Below are 27456 nucleotides of genomic sequence, written 5' to 3'. Positions count from 1 at the left end.
GGTACATTCTTAGTTTCGGGTCAGTATGCTTCAGTTTTGTTTGACACGGGTGCCGATAGAAGTTTCGTATCTGTTAATTTCTTACCTTTAGAAAATATGCCGGTTAGTGAACTAACAAAACCATATACTATAGAACTCGCTAACGGTAAGTCTATACTTGTTAACCGAATAGTCCGAGACTGTTCCCTTATCCTAAACGATCACCCATTCCTTATTGATTTACTCCCAGTGGAATTGGGAAGTTTCGATGTTATAGTCGGTATGGACTGGCTATCTAAGTATAAAGCTGAAATTATTTGTAAGGATAAGACCGTTAGAATACCTCTTTCGAATGATGAGGCTATAATTGTTCAAGGTGAGAAATCGGGAACAGTACTGCCTCTCATATCTCAACTTAAGACATTGAGATATTTACGCCAAGGTTGTACATTATACTTGGCGAGCGTAACAGTTAAGGAACCTGAGGAAAAGCGATTGGAAGACATCCCAGTGGTACACGAGTATTCAGATGTATTCCCCGAAGAGTTGCCTGGTTTGCCACCGACCCGACAAGTTGAATTCCGTATTGACTTGATACCGGGAGCAGCACCCATTGCTAAGGCACCTTATAGACTTGCGCCTTCTGAAATGCAAGAACTGTCCAACCAGTTACAAGAGTTACTGGACAGGGGTTTTATTCGCCCTAGTTACTCACCGTGGGGAGCACCAGTGTTGTTTGTAAAGAAGAAGGATGGGAGTTTTCGAATGTGTATTGATTACCGGGAATTGAATAAAGTGACTGTAAAGAATAGATACCCCTTACCTCGAATTGATGACTTGTTTGATCAGCTCCAAGGTGCGAAGTATTTTTCAAAAATTGATCTTAGATCTGGTTATCATCAAGTAAGAATTCAGGAAGAAGACGTACCAAAAACAGCCTTTCGAACTCGGTATGGTCACTATGAATTCTTGGTTATGCCGTTTGGGTTGACAAATGCACCTGCAGTGTTTATGGATCTCATGAACCGAGTTTGCAAACCTTACCTTGACAAGTTTGTGATAGTGTTTATCGATGACATTCTGATATATTCGAGAAGTAAGGAGGAACATGAACAACATTTGCGGGAAATCTTAAAATTATTGAGGCAAGAGAAGTTATACGCAAAGTTGTCCAAATGTGAGTTTTGGCTGCAAGAAGTACAGTTTTTGGGACACATTGTGAACCATCAAGGGATCCAAGTAGACCCAAGTAAAATTGAGGCCATTAAGAATTGGCAAGTGCCTAAGTCACCAAGAGAAATTCGTCAATTCTTAGGACTAGCCGGGTATTATAGAAGATTCATTGAAAACTTTTCAAGTATTGCACAACCTCTAACCCTCCTAACTCAAAAAGATCGAGCATATGAATGGGGAGAAGAACAAGAAATGGCCTTTCAAACGTTAAAACAGAAGTTATGTGAAGCTCCAATATTAAGCCTTCCAGATGGAACTGATGAATTGATGGTATATTGTGACGCATCTCGTAAAGGTTTAGGATGCGTACTGATGCAAAGAAAGAAAGTAATAGCATATGCTTCCCGACAATTAAAAGTACATGAAAAGAATTATACGACCCATGATTTGGAATTGGGAGCAGTTATCTTTGCATTGAAGATTTGGAGACATTACTTGTATGGCACTAAATGTACCATCTATACTGATCACAAAAGCTTACAACACATATTTGATCAGAAAGAACTAAACATGAGGCAAAGGAGATGGGTAGAACTGTTAAATGATTACGATTGTGAGATTAAATACCACCCGGGTAAGGCCAACGTAGTAGCTGATGCTTTAAGCCGAAAAGACAGCATCAGACCATTACGAGTACGAGCACTCGGAATGATTGTTCAAAGTAGCCTAACCGAACAAGTTCGCATTGCACAAGATGAGGCCTTGAAGACAGATCAGCTAGAAAAAGAAGAACTACATGGAAATGAAAGGAATTTTGAGAAGAAAACCGATGAAGTATATTATTACAAAAACCGGGTCTGGATTCCAACACTTCATAAACTCCGAAAGCTGATACTTGATGAAGCACACAAATCCAAATATTCTATTCATCCAGGTGCTGATAAGATGTATAAGGATGTCAAAGAATTTTACTGGTGGCCTGGTATGAAAAAGGATATAGCCGTGTATGTAAGTAAATGTGCAACATGTGCAAGGGTAAAGGCGGAATATCAAAAACCTTCGGGAATGTTACAACAACCCGAAATCCCACAATGGAAATGGGAACAAATTACCATGGACTTTGTGACACACCTTCCTAAAACTTCTCGAGGACACAACGCAATTTGGGTAATAGTAGACCGGTTAACCAAATCCGCACACTTTATTCCCATCCGTAACAACTACACCACCGAAAAACTTGCTCAAATATACATCAATGAAATAGTATCTCGACACGGAGTACCTCTTTCGATTATTTCCGATCGAGACAGTCATTTTACTTCACATTTCTGGCAAGCAGTACAAGAAGCCTTGGGAACCCGAATCGACTTAAGTACGGCTTACCATCCCCAAACTGATGGTCAATCTGAACGAACCATCCAAACCTTAGAAGATTTACTTCGTGCTTGTGTACTGGACTTTAAAGGGAATTGGGATCAACACCTCCCGCTCATTGAATTCTCTTACAATAACAGTTATCACAGTAGTATACAAGCAGCACCTTATGAAGCTCTATACGGGCGAAAATGTAGATCACCACTATGTTGGACAGAAGTGGGTGATACTCAAATTTCAAGATCCGATTTAATTCAGGAAACCACTGATAAGATCCACCAGGTTAAACAAAAATTGAAAGCTGCCCGTGACCGACAAAAGAGTTATGCTGATGTTCGCAGAAAACCGTTATCTTTTGAAATAGATGATAAGGTGTTTTTAAAAGTATCGCCATGGAAAGGTGTTATAAGATTTGGAAAGACTGGTAAACTAGCCCCGAGATACATCGGACCTTTTGAGATTGTTGCAAAAATTGGTCCCGTAGCTTACCGATTAAAACTACCCTTAGAACTGAGCACTATTCATGACGTGTTTCATGTATCGAATCTGAAGAAGTGTTTGACTGATGAAACGACAATAGTACCACTGGAAGATGTTCAAATCAACGAAAAACTCAACTTCGTAGAGGAACCGGTAGAAATTGTAGACGGGAAAACCAAACAGTTACGACACAACAAAATTTCATTAGTAAAAGTTCGGTGGAATTCAAAACAAGGACCCGAGTATACTTGGGAACGAAAGGACGAATTTCGAAAGAAATACCCACACCTGTTCCCTAGAAAACCGATGACACATTAAATTTCGGGGACGAAATTTCTTAACGGGGGGAGAATGTGACATTCATGACAAAACGAGGTACACTATATTCTTTACGTAACAAGTAAACGACAAATCGGTTAATTCGTAGTGCTTAAACGAGTAACCGACCGATACTAATTATGACCCGTATATATACTGAGGGGTCATATACGAGTTATATATATGTTATAGAGGCTAACATATTGATATTTAGGCCTCGGTACGTTTAAAACTCTTTAAACGAAAAAGGTTTCGTTTATCGATACGCTATAAGCTTAAACGCAATCGTTAATGTCAAAACAAGCATTGTAGCATCCGTTAAGCCGAAAAAGATTTATAAAACACTTATATGACATGTTCTAAGCCATCCGTGAAAATATTTTGGAATTTTACAACGAGTCAGTACGTTTTTCTTATTTTACAAAAACAAGCTGAAAAACACACGTTTTTACGTTATTTCTCACACCCGAATTAATTTTCTTGCGAAAAACCGAACCCGAACTAAACTTGAAATGGGCTTTTCATGTTTGGGCTTGTGTGTAAAGTTAAATGGGCCAAAACAGCCCATTAAGGCCTCCCAAATAGTTCCGATCGGACAGCCAAGCACCCCACATGTTTTTTTTCTTTTACAAAACTTATAACTTAAGCATTCTTATTCATTTCAATACATTACACACTTTCAAGTCCAGAGCAGCTCCCAACCTGTTCTTTCAAGCTTCTTCCAAAAACCTTAAGGTAAAGTTCAATTTTAATAAGTTTTAGCAAGATTTGATCCATATGATTATCATATAAACATGTTTTGATTAGTGTTAAACATGTTTAACCATCCAAAAACCCTAAAAATCAAGTAAAATTATGTTTTGATGTTAAACATGTATACAAACCTGGAACATATATTTTTTTGGTCAAAAACGCGGATTAGAACATGAATACAACGTTTTTACGGTTAGAAAGTTCGGTTTGAACCCAAAACCGAAACCCTAATTATCAAGGCTGTTACATGGATGATTTATGCTTGGTTTGATGTTATATGATATGTAGATATACTGAGTTTGCAACCCGAGACCCGGAAAGACGTTTAAGCTAGCAAAATTCACCAAAAACCGACAAGGTAAACCCGTAATACTCGTTTAGGGGCTGTTTAGTATTAGGTTGTGACGTGCTTGTTGTTAGCTTGTGAAAATTTGCAGGGACATTAGGGATCATATAAATGAGTCCCTGTTCAAATTTGGTAATTTTTCGATAAACGGAGAATATTTGGTGAATTTATTCCCGTTTATGGGCGTTTATTTGGGAAAAATAGCTAAACATATTGGAAAATTATGAAACTTGGTTTTGGAGTTTTTTATGGGATAGTAAGATCACTGGTAAATTTTGGGAATCATTGGAAATGTCTAAGTATGGTTTGTGCAGCCATGGTTGAACCGAGTTTTAACAGCCGAAAAACGCGCAAAAAGGTATTTTGTCAAAAGAGTTAGGTTCTGGAAATTTTGCAGGGGCTATGTAGTCACATTGAGGCCATTGGTAAAAATTATGGGATTTTTCGGAAGTCGTTTGATATAAACGGGCAATTTATTACATGATTATAACCTATTAAATGAATTTTTATAAATAAATAAATAATCATAAAATTACTGGAAATATTTTTATAAAATTCTCCATGTTTTAATGTATTTTTACAAAAATTTACATAATTTATATGTAAATACATATTTAGTTATGATTTATTAAAGATTTAAATTATAATTGTTTTAACGAAACCGGCAGTTTTGTGTTTAACGGACTGACTGGTATGTCAAAATGTCAAAAGTGGTCAAATATCATATTTTTGAATGATATTGATAAAAACGAACTTTTTACGAGAATTCCGGACAATTCGGGTGGATTGTACGCGTTTTGTATAATCAAACCCGTGTGAAAACGGAAACGAACCCTGCGATCAAACCAGACACCGAAACCTTAAAATTCTTTCATAAATCAAATCATTTTATCAATCAATATATTTACTTAAGTTTTATATGATCTTACCTAATCCCGAAACGTATAAACGACCAACTGAGCTAGGCTCGGAAAACGGTGAAACTGAGCCAAATCCAGTTTTAAACATTTCATAGTATACAACGTCACAATCTAAGACTATGGTCATGTTCTGGGCCTAACAGCTATACCCAGATTATCTATACAGCCCGATTTAGCTTGAACACTGTACTAGTATTAACGATACGATACCGTTTATAGGAATCAGGCTATAAACGAGTCATCTGACTATCTGACGCGTAATTTCTGTGCAAACTACAATAAGGTGAGTTTCACGACCCCCACTTTCTAAACTGTTTTACGAACTTTTGGGGTGAATAGCATGTTTACATAAACTGTTATACTTGAAAACGTGTGATGATGTGGATTATCTAAGTACTAACACTTGACAAAGTCCCCACAAACACAAGTGATTAACTTCGTGCCGGTGACGTGTGGATAGTACTATCGGTTTGACAAACCCAACTGACAGAGCCGGTGGGGTATGCCGGAACATATGTAAACCCAGTTGCACATTGTCATTATATTTTTACATACTGCTATGTGGTGTTAGACATAGTACATACATGGGGCAAAATTGGCTGTTAAATGCCAACAGGAGTGCATGGGCAGGAGAGGCCATGCAGTATAGCTCGTTTCGGTTTCACTTGTGGCTTAGTATAATACATCATACACAGACATATATACATACACACTGTGAACTTTACGAACTCGTGTACTGATTTCATTGAAACTCGTGAAACTTGAAACTCACCAACTAGACGTAGTTGACCCGTTTTACATGCTTTTCAGGTAAAGCAAAAGTGGAATGATTTGCTTACTTGCTTGGTGTTAGAAAGACAAGTTGAATAGCTGTGAATAGACGCTAATCTTATACTGTATAAGAAGCTCGTAAACCGGTTATGTGTTTTTTCACCTAGTTTGTAAACATAGTACCTACAAATGTAATATGATGTAATCTAGTGGTTGAATTTCCTTTATAAACAATGTGGTTGATACCAGTGTTATCTGTTACATTCCCGTATTACGCTTCCGCAACTGCCTAGTCGGGGTGTGACATTATCGGAGCTAAATTTCCAGTTAACAACTGTCGACATTGTGGACGAAAATGAAAACTGATTGTGTTTGATTGTCTGATTGAAGAAGTTAGGGTGTGATTGTTCATCTTCAAAAACCGTATAAATTAATCAAAAATAATGACGGTTTATTGAATCAATAAAACTAATTATTAACCCTATACTTTTAGACTGTTTCTAAACATTATACCTATTTTTTTTCTTTTTTAAATCTGGGAAATAGATAAGATATACAATATATATCAAATAACTTATAATTAAAACCATACATGTTTAATAATTTATACTATAAATACAAGATAAAAAAGATACATAAAAAATAAGAATAGTAAAGGGATAATTAATAAACAAACATATACCCATAGTTAAACAAAATAAAATAACACAATCCTTTTATAAAAAAAAGTTAAAGGTAATTACAAGATTTCAAACATATACGAAAATGAACTGTAAAAACTCATACAAGGTTTCCAAATATTTCCTTATACATAACATTTTTGGTTTCACTAATCAATTTGGATTCCTTATCTAATAAAACAATCTTAATACCTTCGCGAGTCTTCACTCTAGACAAAGCAACATAAAGCTGGCCATGGGTAAAAACCGGGTCTTTTAAATACAATCCAACACGCGATAAAGATTGTCCTTGACTTTTATTAATAGTCATTGCAAAACAAAACGATATAGGAAACTGTCTCCTTATTAACTTGAATGGAAGCTTCTTATCAGACGGTGTAAGACTTATTCTACTAAGTAAAGTACGCAATAAAATATTAGTACCATAAACAACCTTAGCTTCAATGACGCGTTTACCCAAACTAACAACTTGTAGTCGAGTTTCATTGAACAACCCTTTTTTCTGATTAATATTCCGTAGTAACATAATAGGAACTCCAACCTTAAGTAACAAACGATGGTTTGGCATTCCGGACATCTTTATACCATTAAGAAAATCAGGAGAGTACAACGTCGGATCAAAATCCTCAGATACACTTTCAACCTCGTCAATGTTATCTGAACTTAAGTACTCCTTTTCTTGACCAGGAAAATACGCTAACATACGATCATTAATCTCTTGAACGACATCATTTAAGGGAGAAAGCAAAGCCCGTTCTTGAAAGTAAGTAAGATCATTAAACCTATCTAACTGTCTGGTCCCTTGATTTCAGCTGGATCTTACTTAATCATGTCATAACTCACACAAATAAATGTGTCGACAAGAGAGTTAATGACGGGTTGCTATATTTAGAAAGATAACCGTTTGTTAAAGGCGGAATCAATAAAAAAACATACGGTTGCTTAATCAGTATTCAAAGGTAACCAACACAAACAAGATTCACTCAAAAGATTTCCATTCATATAACATTCATCATACAAATTGGATAATCGATTTAGGGTTTCTTGAAGGAGGGTTTTTCCGTACGTATTATTGGACAGCCGTCACTTTCAAGAAAATATTCTTTCTTATCCATAAAGTGTAGAGGCTAGAATCCGTCTTAGGCGGCGTGCCCTAAAACATTCTATTTATAGGCCTGCCACCCTAGGACAGCTATCATTCCTTCTAGAACCCCAAACGTAAATATATATTCAAATTACCTAATCAGAAAAGAGTCTAAGTGTAAAACAAGTCTTCCGGGTAGGCTTTGCATCAATCTTCATTTTCCGAGTATGCTGTGTACTCTGTCATCCTTCAGGACTTGGTAAACATAGAAGTGCGCCAGGGATCAGTTTCCGGGTAGACTTTACTTAAAGAGTATTTTACCAAGTAAAATACTCGCCGGGTAGACTTCAATCTTCTTGACTTTGCCAGACTTTGCCTGACAAACACTTACGAGCAACCTTGTTCTTCAATGGTCCATTTCAACTCCTTGCTATAACATAACTTATTAGCAAAGTGTACTCGGGAGTACTGTTCCTTGCTTGAGTTGAACTTTGCCCGATGTAACTTAAAGATATTCATCTAGATCATCAAGCTTGTTCGGACCACCATTATTAATGAATACCTTGCCCGATCTTCCAATCACTTGGCTTCATGGACTTGGTTAGCCAAAAGCTTACTCGGAAGTGAACTTTTCTTGGCTATGAAGAGCAGACTTGCTTGATAAAGTGAACCTTGCTCGGATTTACATAAACTAGTGAACCTTACTCGACAATGCACTAATTTGCAAACCTTGCTCGGATATCCACTAAAGAAGACTTCTTGAAGATAACCTTGCCCGATAGACAAAATATCGTACCCGTCTAAGTAAAAGATTGCTCGGGGGTCTAAGGTGTGCTCGGATCCATACTTAGCGAATTCTGAGGAGGTTGAGAAGATTCCAATTTTCCATATACTTCATTTTGGTCAAATCTTTGACTCAACAATCTCCCCCTAGATTGGAACACCTCAGCCGACCCAAAACATTTATAAGGTTACTTACACTTAGTCAAAATACACATCAAATTAAAAGTCAAATTAAATATTCAAATAACATAAGCACATTACATAATTAAAAGCTGTCCGAAGACATTACATCACAAAGCCTACTCTACTAATCTTGTCTCTTTCTTGCATTATGAGCGGCTTGTCTGCTATTGATTATCTCAGATGCAGCTTTCATTTTGAAGATATTAAGGATTTGGTAATGAGTATGACTTTCTGGTATAACCAAATCCCTTATATCCATTAAATCTTCATCATGCAGGTAGGTCAAGTCTTCATCTTTCTTAATGATCCCCAAGATTTTTCCATCTGAGTTTCTCAGCAAGTAATGGTCATCCTTTTCTTTATACTCAATTTCAGCTATGATGCCATTCTTTTTGTACTGTGTAATTGGGGCGGATCATTCTTCTTCCAAGACTTATGCATGTATTCATGTTTGACAGTGGATTCATTCCTGTGATATTCATCACAAAGTCTCTTTTAGCAATATCCATTCTTTTCAACTTTTCTGTCCTCTTTAACTTGTGAAGTTGAATCATTCTCCAACTTCTCTTTTCCTTTAAGAACTTGAACCCCTTGTCAGCTTCATCTCTCAAAAATTTTGACAGATCGTTCATCTGCCTTCTAGCCATCTTGTTTCTATTTCTGAAGTCATACATATTAAGATTGGCCATTCTTTCCAGTTGCTCTTCTGTATACTCACGGAAGTCACTTCTTACAACAATTTCCCTCAATTGCCTACTTTCCATAATCACCTTCAAGGACTCAGTGTGAGAATCAAAGTAGATTTCTCTTGGAAGATCCACATCAGATTGTGGTCTTGTTGTTCTTTGTTGTGCAGATCTACTTGATTCACCTCTTCCTCCTTTTGGTTGTCTTCTTGAGATTGGAGGCCTAAAAGGGATAGACTTCTTTGGTTTTCCAGGCCTTAAGTTGAAAACTTTAATGTAGATGGCCTCCACCATTTCTTTTGAAAGGTTAGCCAAATCAACAATATTTTGTCCTGCTAGTTCTTTAAGATCCAGCAACATTCTTGCCATACCAGGAGTGTTTGCCAATCCAGCAGGCACAAAACTTCCATCCACAAAGGTTCTAGGGTTATCACTTTCCCTTAAAGCTTTCTCCCGTTCAGCCTTTTGTATATAAAAAAGTTCTTTCAAATCTTGTTTCTCCAAGACATTAAAATCTTCTTCACTCATTTCCCTTTGATCAATCATAACCCTTCTTAGAATATTTATCATCTCTTCATTTTCCCAAGGGACAATGGGTTCTTCTTCAGATTCAGGTTTCTCTGACCTGTTATTTTAACTTCTCCCTCATGGTCTTAATTCTTCTTTTCTTTGCTTGAGGTTCATCAGTTGGTTCAGGCAGTTTGGTAGAGCTCTCAGTTTGGACTCTCTTCAATTTTTATTTTCTTTTCAACTTGTTGTACTGGTCCAACACTGATTCTCTAGATAGGTTCTCAACAATCTCAGGCTTCATACCTCTCTCCAGCAGGTATCCACACATACCTCCATACTTTTTCTTCAAAGTTTCCATCTTCTCAAGTTTTTCATTTTCTCTAACACATTTTTCAATCACCTTTTCTCTCTCACTGTTATATAGATCTTGGAGTTGGTCAAAGCTAAAGTGAGATAGATCTTTCTCTGAATAGTTATGCCTTCTGACGTATTCTCTAAACTTTTGACTCTCCCTGTTTTTCTCTTCCATCTTTTTCTTCAAGGCATCTCTCTCTTTAACAAGTCTCTTTTGCAACTGATCATCATCAAGATCAGCCAAAGATTCAAAACTTATCCCATATCTTCTCAGCTTTACAACCAATGGATTACTCTTTTCAGTTTCTCTCATACTCAACTCAATGTTGGCTCTCTGCACATCTGTCATTTCAACTTATGGAGATTCAACATTCACAGCTTCTCCACCTTTTCCTTGATCATCATTGTTTTCATCATAATCATCAGTTTCATCAACCTCTTCAGTTGATACATTGACTGCATCTATCTTTGGTTCATCTGAGGGTGGATGATCTGGATTTTGTTCAGACCTAGCAGGCACATCAGGAACACCTGGAATCTGTTGTCCTGGTTGCAGTGTTTGCAATGGAATTGCCCTGATTGGGCTATTATCATTATCACCTTCATCTTCAGGAGTCTCAACATATCATTTGTTCTTTTCATCCCATCTCCCTCTCTTTGTTTTCCTCTCATCATTCCTTTTCTGTTCATCAGACTTCCTCTTTCTTGTATACACTTGTTCAAATCTTTTGGCTCTTTCCATCCTGATTCTGGTGATATTAGCCATCATTTCCTCAACAGATTCACCAGTTGGCCTTACAGGTTCCTTTTGAGGCATTTCTTCATTGGCAATAGCATCATCTTTAAATGACACATCTTTTTCTAGATATGCCTTAGCAGGCTCTTCTACACTGATTTTTTGCCTTTCCTTTCTCAATTCTCCTCCTCACATCCTCTTCATCCTCAGACTGTACATAGTCATCAATCTCTTTTTCTAGTGCTTCTAACTCAGGGTCATACTCTGCCCTCTTGGAGCTTTCTGGTTGTTCAGTTTGAGTGATGGGCTCCTCAGCAGCAGTATTCCCTTCATTCAACACTTCTGTCTCAACTCCAGTTTGAGTGTCAATTAAGACATCAGTAGCTATATCAGTAGTAGTAGCTACATTTTCCTCAATATTTTTCTTTTCAACCCTGTCTTCTGTCTCGACATTCTCTCCATCCCTCTCCACATTTACTATTTCATCATTAAAATCGTAGTCTTGTTCTCCTACATCTGATCTATCACCATCATACTCATCATCCTTAGCTCTCCTCTCACTACTCTACTCTCCAGCATCATCATAAACATTCATAATCAGTTTTAATTTGTCTGCAGTCTCCACAACTGTTACAGTTTCTTCAACATTCACATCAGAGACAGTTGGGATATTCTCATTCTCCCCCTGTTTTGGGGCAGCTGAGGTCTTCTTAACCTCCTGCTCTAGGGATTTGATTATCATTTCAGCTTGTATCAACTTCTCAATCAACATTACATTTTCATCAGTCACTTCCTCATTCCTCCTCTTCCATTCAGCATTTTCTAACATCAAATCCAGATTTCTTTGGAACAAGTATGTGTAAGTGAGTGGTGTTGTGGGTGGTGTTGTGAAGAATGTTTCATGTTCAGGTTGTTCTGTGTTTGTGGTGTGGGTTTGAAGTGGGGATTGAGTGGTTTGATGTGGTGGAGTTTGTGGTGGTGACTGTGGTGGTGTTGGAATAGGTTTTTCTGTTTGCTCAAATTGCTCCCCATGATCAGGTGCAACAATATCCATAGCTACTCCAGCTCCTCCTTCATCTCCATCTATGTCATCATCTCCATCATCATCACTCTCAACATCATCTCCTCCTTCCTCCTCTGAGCTTAACTCAGGCACTGGCATCACCTCCAAGTTATGATCTAACAGCCATGGCAGAATTTCAAATGGAACTTCAGAATTGAACCTATTTGCAGCACCTGGATTCTTAATTCTCTTTTAAGTGTCAGGATTTTGCAGTTGGTGTGTTATGCCAATAGTGGGTAGATCTTGTAATTCTCTGTTGAAGATTATCTGTAGGAACCTTGGGTATTGCAAAAATCTATCCTTCTCAGCCTTTTTCAAATTTAAAACTAATCCCTCAAAGATCATCTTTGAGAAATTAAATGGCAAATCATAAATGATTCCAACAGTGGCATTTGCTAGATCACGACTCATCAAAGTCCATGATCCTTTTCGTGGAGCAAACCCCTGTGTCACATGATGAATAAGGAATCTTTACAACATAGGGAGCATTCCCTTTTGAAATTGCCCATCATGTACCGTTCCCTAATATCCCATTGTCTGTTCAAAGATCCTCATCAGGAGATCAGTATTGAAGTTTATTGGATTATGATCATCATCATTCAACCGTAAACATCTTCTGATCATTCTTTCTGTCACATGTATCTCATGACCAGCAACAGATGCTTCGATTCTCTTTCCATTGATATCTTCAATAAGTTCGGCAGATCTCCAGAAATCCAGTGAATGATTTCTGTAGATGACAGGATTTTCAGTGAAGGCAAAACTGACATTTGACCGAGCCATCCATGTAATCATTCTTTCAATCGGCTCGTTGTCAGGTGTGACTTGCAAGAGTGCACACATATTATGCTTCTTCTCGAAGAAGTATTTGGGTTGGTCTTCTTCTGCTATATCTGAACATCATAAATAAACATATTCAAAGTGAAATTAGTCATAAAGTTCTGTGCTTTAAATAATTTCAAGGTATAAAAATGAAGAAGAAAGAGAGAGAAATCATCAAGAACCTGTTCTTCGACAAATTTATAACCTAATCACATAAACAGAGTATTAGTAATCAAATACATAATCAAAGCCCATTATAGTCTAATCGTGATCAGAAAACACTTTAATGTTGCTTACCGAGTCGGAATTAGAGGGCTAAATCAAGTTAGGGTTTGTATTAAAATTTGAATGCGATGAGTCGGTTTAGGTTTCTTTATGAGTAAGCAGTTGCAGTGAAAGGAGAGATAGGGAAAGTAATGTTGAAAATTTTGCTTAACTCCCTCGTATATACCTTTTGAAAGTGGGTTTTAAATGCCTTTTGTCGTTTAGTGAGTTATTAGCTGTCACACAGTAACATTATCCACTTGATATATTAAAACATTTCTTTACCCTTTTAGTAAACCTTACTCGGAAAATTTTAACATATAACCAATGTCTACTCGGTATACTTCCACTTACACAAAGCTTACCCGAATAATAAAAACATCAAACCTTGCTTGGTCAAACCAAGTAATTTAAAGTCAAGACACTGTTGAAGAAAGCTTACCCGAAATACCCGATTTCTTGAGAAATTAATCACAAGACAAATAATCAAGTATTTAGCATCAAATAAACATCCTTGCTATGAATCAATTAAGATCCCCATATAAATTTCTTAACTCAAATTAAATGACTTAATCTAGCATAAACCCTATTAAAAAGAAAAACATAATCAATCAGACATACGTAATAAACATATTCAGTCAAGTATACTTGGAAGCATAGTGTGCACGAGCAACATTCACAATGTTTTAACGTGCCCGAACAACCTTCTTATGCAAAGTATACCCGAATAACTTTCCTATAGTACAAAGTGTGCCCGGAAAAGGACTTCTAGCAGACAGTGTACTCGGAAAGTCAGGTTTTGAAATTACCAAGTATATTGAGGGAACAAAAATGTACCCGAAATATAAAGTGTGCCCGGAAAACAAAGTTTGCCCAAAAACACTTGTAATTTCAAAGAAATCATAAGCATAAGTATCACAGAGCATGCTAAGAATGAAATTAAAACATATAAACAGATAAGTGTGCTACAGTATAGAATTTCAAATAGCTTGCCCAAAACACCTATGTTAGGAATAAGCTTACTAGGATACACATATTCAATCATCAGGTATGCTCTTACCCGAAGGATTTCAACATATCTAACCATACCCGATCATGACAAACTTAAATAATAATATCTATGTGTGCCCGGAAAGATTAACTAACCTTTCCTAACAACATATTCACACAAATCACAAAGCTTACTCGGTGTACTAATCCTAAGTTCACTAAGTTTTCTTGAACTAACAATTAGCATATGCAAAGCTTGCCCGAAACATGAATTCCTTGTTAAAATCTAGCTACAACACATAATCATCTCCAGACTTCAAGCTTGATCGGGAAATTAGTACAAGAGTGTACTCTACCCGAAAAGTGTAAACACTTCAAAGCATGCCCGAAAATCATTAACCTAGTCAAAAATGACTAAGCTTGCCCGGAAAGGTCACAAATCATCAAACCTTACCCGAAATAACATATTCAAACATATTCAACTGTTTTGTGCCCGGAAAGGTTATAAAACACCAAACCTTACTCGAACTTACATATTCAACCTGTTAAAGGCAAAATGCAACACTTTTTGACTTAAACCATTTGTCAAAATATATTTTTCGTTACAGATCATAGTTTAAGAGCAAATGGTGCATTTAGAGATCAAATTTCAGTTATATTTCTCTTCAAAACAGTTTCTTCCATTTTCTGAAAAGATCTCAAGAATGGGATCATATTGACTAAGTAGCTTTCTCAATACTTCATTCCCAGCATTATTATGACAACATAGATAGGTTAACAGCAGGTATAAACTTAGTATGAATTTCATCTCTTTGGTGATATGATTAAGGTTCAATTTAAGTATAATGCATTAATGGTCAACATTATGCTATGATGCCTCATATCTCTTCTCAAAGCTTATTTGGCTTTCCCCAGATCACCCCAATTTGACTCCAACCTCCTGTATTTGGTCAAAAAGCTTGTTTTTGTATGACAGAACTTATTGAATCTTTTTGTATTTTTGATTTTCAAACATATATAGAGGTTGAACGTTAGACTTACAGTTAAATAACAGGCCTTTCATTCAAGATGAGACATATTTTGTCAACATATTTGTAGTTCTTTGTTGTAACCCTCTTGTTTGATAAAATATTTAAAACACTTATCAACTTTTGGTTGATTTATTCATTCTTCCCCTTGTTTTGATATTTTCTCAAATTTTTCTAACTCATGTTCTTTGTCATATTTAAAGATGTTTCATTTTTGGTTGACCAAATAACAACAGGCTTGTGTATGACTGGGTAATCACTTTTCTGCCTATCATTTGGAGAGAATTATCTTGAGACATGCAAAGACAACTATGTATCTCCACATAAAGATTAGCATATTCATTATGTTTATATCACCTTAGATTTTACATCATCATGAGAATGCAACCATACATGTTAATGACTATACTAAGGTCCTTTTAGCCTATTAAATCCATATGATTGGATAAGTAGTCAATGTACTATCATTTCCCAATAAATTACAGTTTAATATTCAATCACCCCAATTTCTCTTCATTGTCAGGTAAATGGCTATCCTGTTTGACCACAAGTGATTAGCAGGACCAAAAATACATGTGAATATATGTCCTTTCAAAGTCAGAGTTATTGACATAGTTTTAAGTGAATTAATAAGAAACAAGTTATAATTGCCCCAAATGCATTCAGTTTTCAGGTCAATGGCTATCCTTTGAATCTGTAGAGATTTAAGGACCAAACATACACAAGTGTATTCCTTCCAACTGGGCAAATGACATAATTTTCAGCAAAAATAACTACTTGAGTCTTTTCTTTAAAACTCCTTCTTTTAAGCTTCTTTAAAGCTTGAACTGAATAATCTTATCACATCTCTACACCATTAATCAACTTGCTCATGTTTTGACCAAAATAGAGTATTTATGCAAAATTCATTATAGAATTCATTTTATCACTTAATTTAGACATAAAACACATTTTGACATAAACATTTGTAACATAATCAAATCTTAATCAAACTTAATATTATCAGGACAAGTAGATAGTACTGTCATTCATAGTCTAACCTATCTTAATAATATCAGAAGATCAGATAAAACACATATTCAAGGAATTAAGAAATGATGTCAGATAAGCTTACTCTAACAACTAAATCTTAACAGAGACACTTATACTAACATCACAAATGCACATCAACTGATAATCAAACAAGCATATCAATCAGATCAATCATGTCAAAACTATGCAATCATCATCAGTTAAAGCACATATCAGTTTACATATTCAGTAGCATAATCAATAACATACTCAAGCATATTCACATAACATTCAATTTGTGAAACCTCTAAATAAAATAATCAGTTAGCACATAGAGGTACACAACCAGGCACACATCCTTAATCAGATTTCATCAGAGTTGATCATTCCCAGGGCTTTCAAAAGAAAGTTGAACCTGGTTCTATCAAGTGGTTTGGTGAATAGGTCAGCCAAATTGTCACTTGTATCAACTCTTTGCATTTCAATCAAACGTTTTTCACTGCAATCTCTGATGAAGTGATGTCTGATTTCAATGTGCTTGTTTTAGAATGTTGAACTGGATTCTTAACAGTAAAATATGCAGCAGTATTATCAATAAGAATAGGGGTGTTCAGAAAATTCAAACCATAGTCTAGCATCTGATTTTGAATCCATAGAACTTGTGCACAGCAAGCAGATGGAGCAATATATTCAGCTTCTGCAGTTGAGATTGAGACAGTAGTCTGCTTCTTGCATTGCCATGACACTAGCCTTTCACCCAAAAATTGACATCCACCTGAGGTTGACTTTCTGCTCATGTTACAGCCATCATAATCACTGTCTGTGTAGGCAATCAGATCAAAAGACTGATTCTTTGGATACCAAATTTCTAAGTCTGGTCTTCCCTTCAAATATCTAAAAATTCTCTTCACAGCATTCATATGGGAGACTTTTGGATTTGATTGGAATCTTGCACACACACATACAACAAACATAATATCTGATCTTGTTGCAGTAAGATACATCAGGGATCCAATTTTGGCTCTATATTCATGTTCATCCACAGGCTCCCCCTTTTCATCAGCAATCATCTTTTCTTTTGTGTCCATTGGAGTTAAAGCAGTTTTGAACTCATGACAATTGAACTTATTCAAAATGTCATGCATATATTTGGTTTGATAAATGAAAATCCCTTCAGCTTTCTGTTGAACTTGCAGTCCAAGAAAGAAGTTGATTTCTCCCATAGACCTCATGTTGTATTTGGATTTCATTACCCCTTCAAACTCCATACACATTTGTTCATTTGTAGATCCAAAGATGATATCATCCACATAAACTTGTAACAGAAGCAAGTCTGATCCCTTTCTTTTATAGAAGAGTGTCTTGTCAATGGCTTCCCTTTGAAAACCATTTTCAAGAAGGTGATTTGACAGCTCATCATACCAAGCTCTAGGAGCTTGATGCAATCCATATAGGGCTTTATTCAACTTATACACCCTGTTTGGATACAAAGGATCCTCAAAACCTGGAGGTTGAGCAACATACACCTCTTCATCAATATTTCCATTTAGGAATGCAGACTTAACATCAAGCTGAAACACCTTAATGTTTTTTGAGGCAGCATATGCAAGAAAAATCCTGATAGCTTCAAGTCTTGCCGCAGGTGCAAAGACTTCCTCAAAGTTTATTCCTTCCTCTTGAAGGCATCCCGGTGCCACAAGCCTAGCTTTTTTCTTAATCACCAAACCCCTCTTATCCCTTTTGTTTCTAAAAACCCATTTAGTTCAATTGCATATTTGTTCAATGGCCTGTCAACAAGATCCCACACATGTAAATCTCTGAACTATGCCAATTCCTCCTGCATTGCTTCCACCCAACTATTGTTTTTTAGTGCTTGAGAAATGTTCTTTGGCTCTATTTGGGATAGAAAGCAGGAGTAAAGACAGATGTTTGCAATTTCAGAATGACTTCTTGTAACTCTTTCATGCAAATCTCCAATGATGTTTTCAGAAGGATGATTCTTTTCCACATAAGGAGTTTGTATAATAACATTTGTAGACAAATTTGTGTCAAGATTTGTTTCATTGATCTCTGGTTCTTCAATGATCAAATCAGTTTCTGCATCATGAAATTCAGGTGCTTCATCATTATTTTGTCCTGAAGTAGATGCACCATTGTTTTCTAAATTCAATATTTGAAATAGATCTTGAAATCTTGCATTAGATGCGACTTCTTCTCCACTTGCTTGGTTGCTTGTGTTACCCTCATTCTGAACTTGATCATTCTGCACATCTTGATTGTCTTGATTGTTCTCAGTATGATCATATTCACCAATGTCACATGAGGAATTCTTCACAAAAGTATATTCATTTTCTTTTCTAGCAACCTTCTTCCATAATTTTTCCAAGTCCAATGATTTCTTATTTTTCTCTTCAATTTAACTGGTCTTGTAGAAAGATTCATTAAAGTCTTCAGGATAAATCATGAAGGACCTTATCAATTTTTCATGATCAAACAGCTGTGCTGCACCATCAACTGTATTGAATTGATTCTCATTAAAGATGATGTCAGATGATTCTATGACACTCAAATAGTCTTTCACATAAACTCTGTAAGCTTTTGAGTGTGTAGAATATCCAACAATGAAACAATCCAGGGATTTTTTTTGAAACTTGTTCAAATAGTCCCTTGTGTTCAGAAGAAAACATTTGCATCCAAAGGGCTTGAAAAACTTAATGTAAGGCTTTCTGTTGTGAAATATTTCATATGGAGTTTTGTTATGCCTTTTGTTGACAAGTACCCTGTTCTGAACATAGCAGACTGTATTTTTGGCTTCAGCCCAGAAAGTGACAGGCAGATTAGCATTTGCTAACATGGTTCCTGCAGCTTCAATCAAAGTTCTTTTTCTTCTTTCTGCAACACCATTTTGTTCAGGAGTTCTTGGAGCTGAGAATTGTTGTTTTATTCCTTTTACTTCACAGAATTCTTGCATAACTCCATTCTTGAACTCAGTGCCATTGTCACTTCTCATCATGTTCACTTTCTTATTCAATTTGTTCTCAATCATTGTTACACAACCCTTAAACAACTCACCAGTCTCATCCTTGGTACTTAGGAAATAGACCCAAGTATATCTTGAATAGTCATTAATGATCACAAGACAATATCTTTTCTTCCCTATACTTGGCACACTCACAGGACCAAAGAGATCCATGTGAAGTAATTCAAGTACTTGATCAATTGAGTTGATGAGCTTTGGCTTATGAGTAGATTTGTGTTGCTTTCCTTTTTGGCATGAACTACAATGATCTTCCAATTTGAACTCTCTTGCAGGTAAGCCTATGACATGCTCACCTTTGACAAGTCTATTCATGTTCTTTAAGTTCACATGACACAGTTTCTATGCCATAATTTTGATTCATTTTCAGTGGCTTTGGAAACAAAACATGCACCTCATCTTGAAACAACTTCTTTCATATTCAATTCATACAAGTTGCCATTTCTTGGTGCCATCATAATAATCATTTCAGGTGGAATCACAAACTCAGGTTTTAGAATGAAACAGTGTGAATCATCAAAACTGACTTTGTATCCCTTATCACACATTTGTGATATACTTAGCAGATTGTACTGAAGACCTTCAACATGAAACACATTATCAAATGATACTTTCCCATTTGTTAAGATTCCTTTTCCAACAATCTTTCCACCATTTTCATCACTACCAAAAGCTACAGGACCTTCAAACTTTTCTTCATAATTGACAAGAGACCTCTTGTCACAAGTCATGTGCCTAGAACAACCACTATCCATGTACCATATGTCATTCAGAGGAGTGGACTGTTCCTGCACATAAGAAAAAGTTTGATTAGTTGAGTGATGAAGTGCAAGCCTTATCAACTTGCAGCTTATCAGATTCAGTTTCAGACACAGCTTGGGAAGTGAGTGTTGTTGGTTCAGGATCTTCATGAGTGAGTTCTAGATTGTCTAAATTGTATGTTTCATAATCACACTCTCTTGGAGTTTTGACTAGTAAGGTTGAGTTCTGGTACTCAATAGAGTCAGTAGCATACTCTTTTATCACATAGTCCTTCTTTTCACAGTAATCTCTCACATCAGGAACTGTTTCAACTTTGGTTTCAGTCTTAGGTTTACAAAGGAATCCTTCAGTTTCAAATCCATGTTTTAACAAAAACTTCTCATCACCAGTGAGTTCTGTTGGTTTCTTTCTAGGATATGCATCTTTTCTTCTTGTCTTCTCACTGCTTGATGATCCTAGAGAACTATCGGATTTGACAGATTGAGTGTCTTGTTTGAATCTCAAAGGCTGATAGTTCTTTTTGATCACTTTCTCATGCTTCTTAGGAGATATACTTCTTCTTGCTGATTCAGTCACTTGCTTCTTTGTTTTGACATCAGCTTTCTTCTTAATCCTTGTCTCCTTTGTTGATTGCTTTTCTTCTCTGTTCATGGTTTCACTTCCACACACTTTTCCTTTTACCAGATATTCATCATACTTCTCATCACCAGTGAGTTCTGTTGGTTTCTTTCTAGGATATGCAGCCTTGCTTGGTGGTCTAACTTCATTGTAGCTTATCTTCTTCTTTTCACAAATGTCAAAAGAAACATGTTCTCTCTTTGTTCTTTCATTTTGTTTCTTCATTCTTGGTGTGACAGGTGGATACTTTGGAAGTTTATCAACTGATTCTAGTTTCTTGTATCTTCTTCCTCTCTCAGCAGCTTTAATTTCCTCTTCAGTAATTTGATCACTTAAATCACTGAAGTCATCTTGGTTCAAATCATCAGACCCAAGGTTATCTTCAGAGACTTGAACTCCAATTGACTTTTCTTCTTTCAAGTCTTTCTTCACAACAAACTCTCATTCTTCACTCACCTCAACATTCTTGTACAAATCCACAAGTTCTTCTTTGTCTTAAAAGACATCTTTGAATTGTTGTAGATATGAATTTATTTTTTCTTTATTAAATTTTGGCATAAAATTGTTGTTGAAAGGTGGTGGTACTGCTTTGTACTTGTCTTCTTCTTTAACTTGTTTAAAATTCCACAGATGTTTCCAGTGGAGACCAAGTTCTTCAAGAATTCATTGTCAGCTTGCAGTTTTGTGTTCATCATCTTCTCTTCTATAATCATTTTCTTCAACCCATCAATTTCAGTGGTGAATCATTTCTGAGCCAACATAGCTGCTTGCCACTTCAAATCCATGTCCTCCAAATCATCAGCATCTATCTGCTCAAGATCATCTTGTACTACACTTGTGTGAATTAAGTTCTTTGCAACAAATGCATTATATGACTCAGTGAACATTGAAAGCAATGCCCGTGTATCACTGCTTTGACCATGTCCACCATTAGTGTGAGGAACATTTCCACTTGCCATAGAGGCAGAATCAGTGTCATCAATCAGCTGCACATTGAACCTCTGCTGGTTTCCTTGATTGCTTGTGCGTACACCAACAAATGATTTTGGAGTATCATAAATGAGTTTAACAGGTTCTTCAATGATAGGTATCTGTTGTTGATTCTTGGTAGTCAAATTGCCCATAGGTTCAACCAATGCATTTGAAACATTGAAGCAGGGTCTTTCCTCCTTTATCATCTCATTCTCTATCTCAGCAGCTTGAAGAAAACACACGACATCATCCACTTTTAGCTCATTGAAGTTATGCTTTGTGAGGATGAACTTGCAGGCAGTATACCATTCCTTTGGCATAGAGTTGAGTATCTTGGTATTGAGGTCAAAGTCAGTCATGAAATATTATGTGGTTCTGAGATCATTCACAATTCCCAGAAACCTCTCCAGAATTGATTTCAACCTTTCTCCTTCTTTATACTTGAATCTTTCTAGCTGCTGCTTCAATCTCTTCTTCTTGATGTTTTTGAGTTCAACATTTCCCTCAAACATTTCAAGTATTGCATCATACATTTCCTTGGAATTGGGATGATGTTCAACCTTGGTAAGTATTTCCCACGACAGACCTAGTTTCAACATAGCTAAAGCCTTGTCATCTACTTTTCTCATCCTTTCTCTCACAGCAGCAGTTGATGCCGGATTTGCACCTTCTGCAACTTCCCCTTGTGGACCATTCTTGATGGAGTTCCACATATCAACATCATTATAGCAAACGGCTGCTTCAAACAAAACCTTCCATTTTGTGAAATTTCCCTGTCCATACAGTCTAGGAATATTGTTAGTAGACACCTCTTGTTCCTCGTAATCAGAAATTTTGTGAAATCAAAAGTAATTTCTTTGTAAAAACAGAGTTTTAAAAAATAATCAGTTCTGAAGAAATCAATTGTTCAGATCTGAGTTGTCTGATGCGATTAGAACAAGATTTATATATAAAGATTAAAACTTTCAATAGAATAAGGAAGAGAAAACACCAAAAGATTGTAGATCTGGAAGAAAAATGAATAACAGAGCTGCTGACGTCACTTTTCAATGTAACAGTGGTCTGCTTACGTCATTCTTCTTCAAATCTTCAATCAACAACAATCTTTCCAAAATAGTGGCAACAAGCTATGATACCACTTGTCTGGTACCTTGATTTTAGCTGGATCTTACTTAATCATGTCATAACTCACACAAATAAATGTGTCGACAAGAGAGTTAATGACGGGTTGCTATATTTAGAAAGATAACCGTTTGTTAAAGGCGGAATCAATAACAAACATAGGGTTGCTTAATCAGTATTCAAAGGTAACCAACACAAACAAGATTCACTCAAAAGATTTCCATTCATATAACATTCATCATACAAATTGGATAATCGATTTAGGGTTTCTTGAAGGAGGGTTTTTCCGTACGTATTCTTGGACAGCCGTCACTTTCAAGAAAATATTCTTTCTTATCCAAAAAGTGTAGAGGCTAGAATCCGTCTTAGGCGGCGTGCCCTAAAACATTCTATTTATAGGCCTGCCACCCTAGGACAGCTGGCATTCCTTCTAGAAACCCCAAACGTAAATACATATTCAAATTACATAATCAGAAAAGAGTTTAAGTGTAAAACAAGTCTTCCGGGTAGGCTTTGCATCTATCTTCATTTTCCGAGTATGTTGTGTACTCTGTCATCCTTCATGACTTGGTAAACATAGAAGTGTGCCCGGGATCAGTTTCCAGGTAGACTTTACTTAAAGAGTATTTTACCAAGTAAAATACTCACCGGGTAGACTTCAATCTTCTTGACTTTGCCAGACTTTGCCCGAAAAACCCTTACGAGCAACCTTGTTCTTCAATGGTCCATTTCAACTCTTTGCTATAACATAACTTATTAGCAAAGTGTACTAGGGAGTACTGTTCCTTGCTTGAGTTGAACTTTGCCCGATGTTAATTAAAGATATTCATCTAGATCATCAAGCTTGTTCGGACCACCATTATTAATGAATACCTTGCCCGATCTTCCAATCACTTGGCTTCATGGACTTGGTTAGCCAAAAGCTTACTCGGAAGTGAACTTTTCTTAGCTATGAAGAGCAGACTTGCTTGATAAAGTGAACCTTGCCCGGATTTACCTAAACTAGTGAACCTTACTCGGCAATGCACTAATTTGCAAACCCTGCTCGGATATCCACTAAAGAAGACTTCTTCAAGATAACCTTACCCGATAGACAAAATATCGTTCCCGTCTAAGTAAAAGCTTGCTCGGAGGTCTAAGGTGTGCCCGGATCCATACTTAGCGAATTCTTAGGAGGTTGAGAAGATTCCAATATTCCATATACTTCATTTTGGTCAAATCTTTGACTCAACACTAACATAGAAGGATAAACAAAGTCTATCAAATCAGACATAGGATCAAGGGAATCTTTTATTAGAAGATCCTCTGGAATTGTTATAGTTGCTTCACCATCATTAGGACCACCAAAATTACCTTGACCAATATCTAACAACAAATCAGTGAATTGTTTAATCTCTAAAGTATTTGACATTTGAGAACCAACAGTCAACCTCATGTTCTTAGTTAGTTTCAAAACCTTACAATTTAACCATATGTAAGAAGAACTAATTGTGGCGTTCACACAATCGTTTCTTGTTCCATTCTGTACAACAGGTAAAATCTGTCTGAAATCACCACCAAGAACAACTACCTTACCTCCAAACAATGATCCAGAAGTGTTGCCCAAATCAACGTTCATAACATCTTTTACGGTTCTGTCCAATGCTTCGAATGCATGTTTATGAATCTTGGGAGCTTCATCCTAAATTATTAATGATGTTTTCTTCAATAACTCAGAAACATCTGTATTACCCTTTACCTGAAAATATTGAATATGTCAACATTATATTCATTAAAATAATTTAAAAACATAAATTTAAATGTGAAATAATCTAGACTTAATGAAATTTATAATAGTTACCTGACATTGGGAGTCCTCGGTAAGATTGATTGGAATAAGGAATCTGGAATGAGCCGTTCTACCGCCTTCTAATAACAAAGATGTTATTCCACTTGAAGCAACATTTAGAACAATTTCTCCTTTTGACCGAATTGAGGCAGATAAAGTTTACCATAAGTATGTTTTGTCGGTACCCCGCCATAACCATACACGAAAAAACACCACCTTTTTTACGTTTCACGGAGTTGAATATTTCGTTGTAAACGCTTTTTTGTTCATCAGTTAGAGATGTGTACAAAAGCTTAAAATCATTTGACAAAGAATCCTTATCATAAGATAATTCTTCCATCATAAGAGGATTCATTGACGTAGAAACAGATTCTTGATCTGAAAAAGGCATGCGTGAAAACCTACGTAGAGATGAATTGTTGTATACCAAAAAATCCTCAATCTGAAGTAATTCCAAGTTCTTCAATTGCTCGTCACTAAGAGACAAACCTGAAAAAAAAATTCTACCTTAAACTAAACTACAAAAAGACAAGTCACACATATAACAAAACTAACCTGGATTCTTGGGTTTCTTTTGTTGCTGATAAAGAATCCCGTCGACTAAAAATTGCCATGTATTATCCCAAATGTAATCAGGTCTTGATAAGGACGATGTTATAAGCATTGTTGCAAAAAAATTTCTTAAATAATATCCGTTTGCTGTACAACTTGCTTCCTCAATTGCTTCTATGTACTCCTTATCATCGTCTAAAAGCCCTCTTCTATAACATGCATCTCTAAAAGAATCACAAACAAAACCATCTACTATTCGAATATCTTCAAAACATTTCGGTCCTTTAACCTTGTTTAAAAGTATTAAGTATTATGCCTCGTCAAATGATGCAGGAATGGCATGAATTCTACCAATAGAAAACCCACTTTGCCTTTCTACCCATTTTGGTGGTGATGTTTTTTTCCATACAAACTGTGTTGGAAACTCAGCATATGATAGCCTCCTTTCATGCTCGTAGTTTCTATTTGCTTCCATACAACCAGTAAACATTGAAACTGAATTAGAAGTCTTGATAAGAACATCCTCAATATCTTCCTCAGGGCCATAGATTACTTGTTGTTGACCAGGTAAATGAAAAGGAAGTCTCGTAACAGCCGGGACCCTGTAATGAACATCAAAAGAAAATATTCTCCAAGAAGCCTCACATGCAGAAAGATATCTACAATCGTAAAAAGTTTTAATCTCATCTACTTGAGGATCTTCATTGTCGGCGGTGTTATTTTGGACAAGGGAAATTGTAGCTCGATCTGGACCCTTATATATATATTTAAACAAATACTTGATTAATCCTTCTTGATTGCACCACTCGACATTTATATGGTCTTGATACTTTCTTAAAAGAATTTTGTTGTAAGGCACAACACTTCTATTATCTAGATTTATACCTTTCTTAACGACGTAACGTCCATTGTCTCTTCTTTTATAAAGCGGAAAACCGTTGGAATCTATACTTGTCTCATTTTGAAATCGTTTTGGGAAATTTTTTGAACATTCTCTATCAATCATGCAGCTACAGTTTGGATTAGCCTCACCACAAGGACCATGAAGCATATGATCTGACGCAAGCTGGTATAGGTCTGGTTCAGTGACCTTATCAGGAATTTCACTTAAAATAAAGTTATCTATATTGGACGGATTGTGAATTTTATTATCTGGAGTAATGAATAGACAAATATGGGCATGAGACAGACCACGTTTCTGAAACTCAATTGTGTAAACGGCTGCATTTGGAATCAAGCATATAAATTATCAAAAATTAAATACAATAAGTAGCTTTAACAAACAGTAAACAAAATATAATAAAAAATATTAAATAGGGAACCGAACCTGCTTTAATTTTTCCAAACAAAGCCTTATCCTTCACAACTTAATCAATGAATCAAGCTTCATTTTGAAAATCCGACATAGTATATCTGGCCTGCCTTCAAAATTTACATTGGTATCCTTTAAAAGACGTTTTACTTCTAGCCAATCGGGATTGCACGTAATGGTTAAGAAAAAATCTGGATAACCGTACCATCTACAAAGACACATAGCGTCCTAGTAATTTTGCATGATATATCTACTTCCACTAGTAAAAGATGACGGAAGAATTACACGTTGCCCAGATGTTGAAGCATCTGAATTTCTTGCCGTCTTAAGGTTTCGAAGGCTTTCATAGGTGTCAGACCTAAGTTCACTCTGTTTTCCACGAATAAAATGCAACTTTTGACTCTCAACCATGGTATATTTGTCAACCAAAAGCTGCTGAAAAAGCCTTCGTCCATTTAAGGGTAGTGAGAATTGGTTCGGCCTATCTTGTAACCTATACGCAAAGAACTCTCGCATCGTGCACTTCTTACGGGCAGCCGTAGACGAAGGATCGAAATTCATGTGAGAAATGTCTACTTTATAACCATCCTCACCAAAAGGATAAAGCAAAGGAAATTGTAGAGGAGTATAAGAAGGATGAAGTTCACTAATTCATCGAAGACCACCAGACCTGGAGTTAACTATTATATCTCTCTTGTCCATTGCATCACCAAAATCTCCAACAATAAGAGCGGCAACCTCAGAGGCCGTTGGTAAGTTATAAGTCCTAGCATCGTATTTCCTTGTTCCAACAATGCAGAGCTTCAAATCAATCTGAGGATTTTCTTTAAAAGTATCACGTACCATACGATATGCCTGAACCAATGGATTTTGTGAGTCTAACATTTCCTTGAGATAATTAATAATATAATTTTCGTAATTGTTGGCATCTGAAGATGATTCACT

At 36.2% G+C, this 27456-nt stretch overlaps 1 protein-coding gene across 1 annotated transcript; it reads right to left on the bottom strand.

The window, feature by feature from the left end:
* Positions 1-6894: 6894 nt before the first annotated feature.
* Positions 6895-27072, bottom strand: LOC143582659 (uncharacterized). Its single transcript, XM_077065178.1, has 11 exons — positions 26766-27072; positions 25979-26420; positions 25613-25858; positions 25203-25423; positions 24873-25136; positions 24660-24778; positions 24173-24500; positions 11765-11952; positions 11471-11695; positions 9902-9992; positions 6895-7550 (listed from the first exon to the last, which is right to left on the bottom strand). The coding sequence occupies exons 1-11, from the start codon at positions 27070-27072 to the stop codon at positions 6895-6897; spliced, it is 3087 nt and encodes a 1028-aa protein (XP_076921293.1).
* Positions 27073-27456: the final 384 nt, after the last annotated feature.

The sequence above is a fragment of the Bidens hawaiensis genome, unplaced genomic scaffold (genome assembly GCF_021521415.1).
Source record: "Bidens hawaiensis isolate Kalapana, Puna unplaced genomic scaffold, B.hawaiensis_p1.1 tig00031833_1, whole genome shotgun sequence".
NCBI classification, from domain to species: Eukaryota; Viridiplantae; Streptophyta; class Magnoliopsida; order Asterales; family Asteraceae; genus Bidens; species Bidens hawaiensis.
The sequence above is the reverse complement of the archived record's forward strand: the minus strand, read 5'-3'. Positions and strand labels throughout refer to the sequence as shown.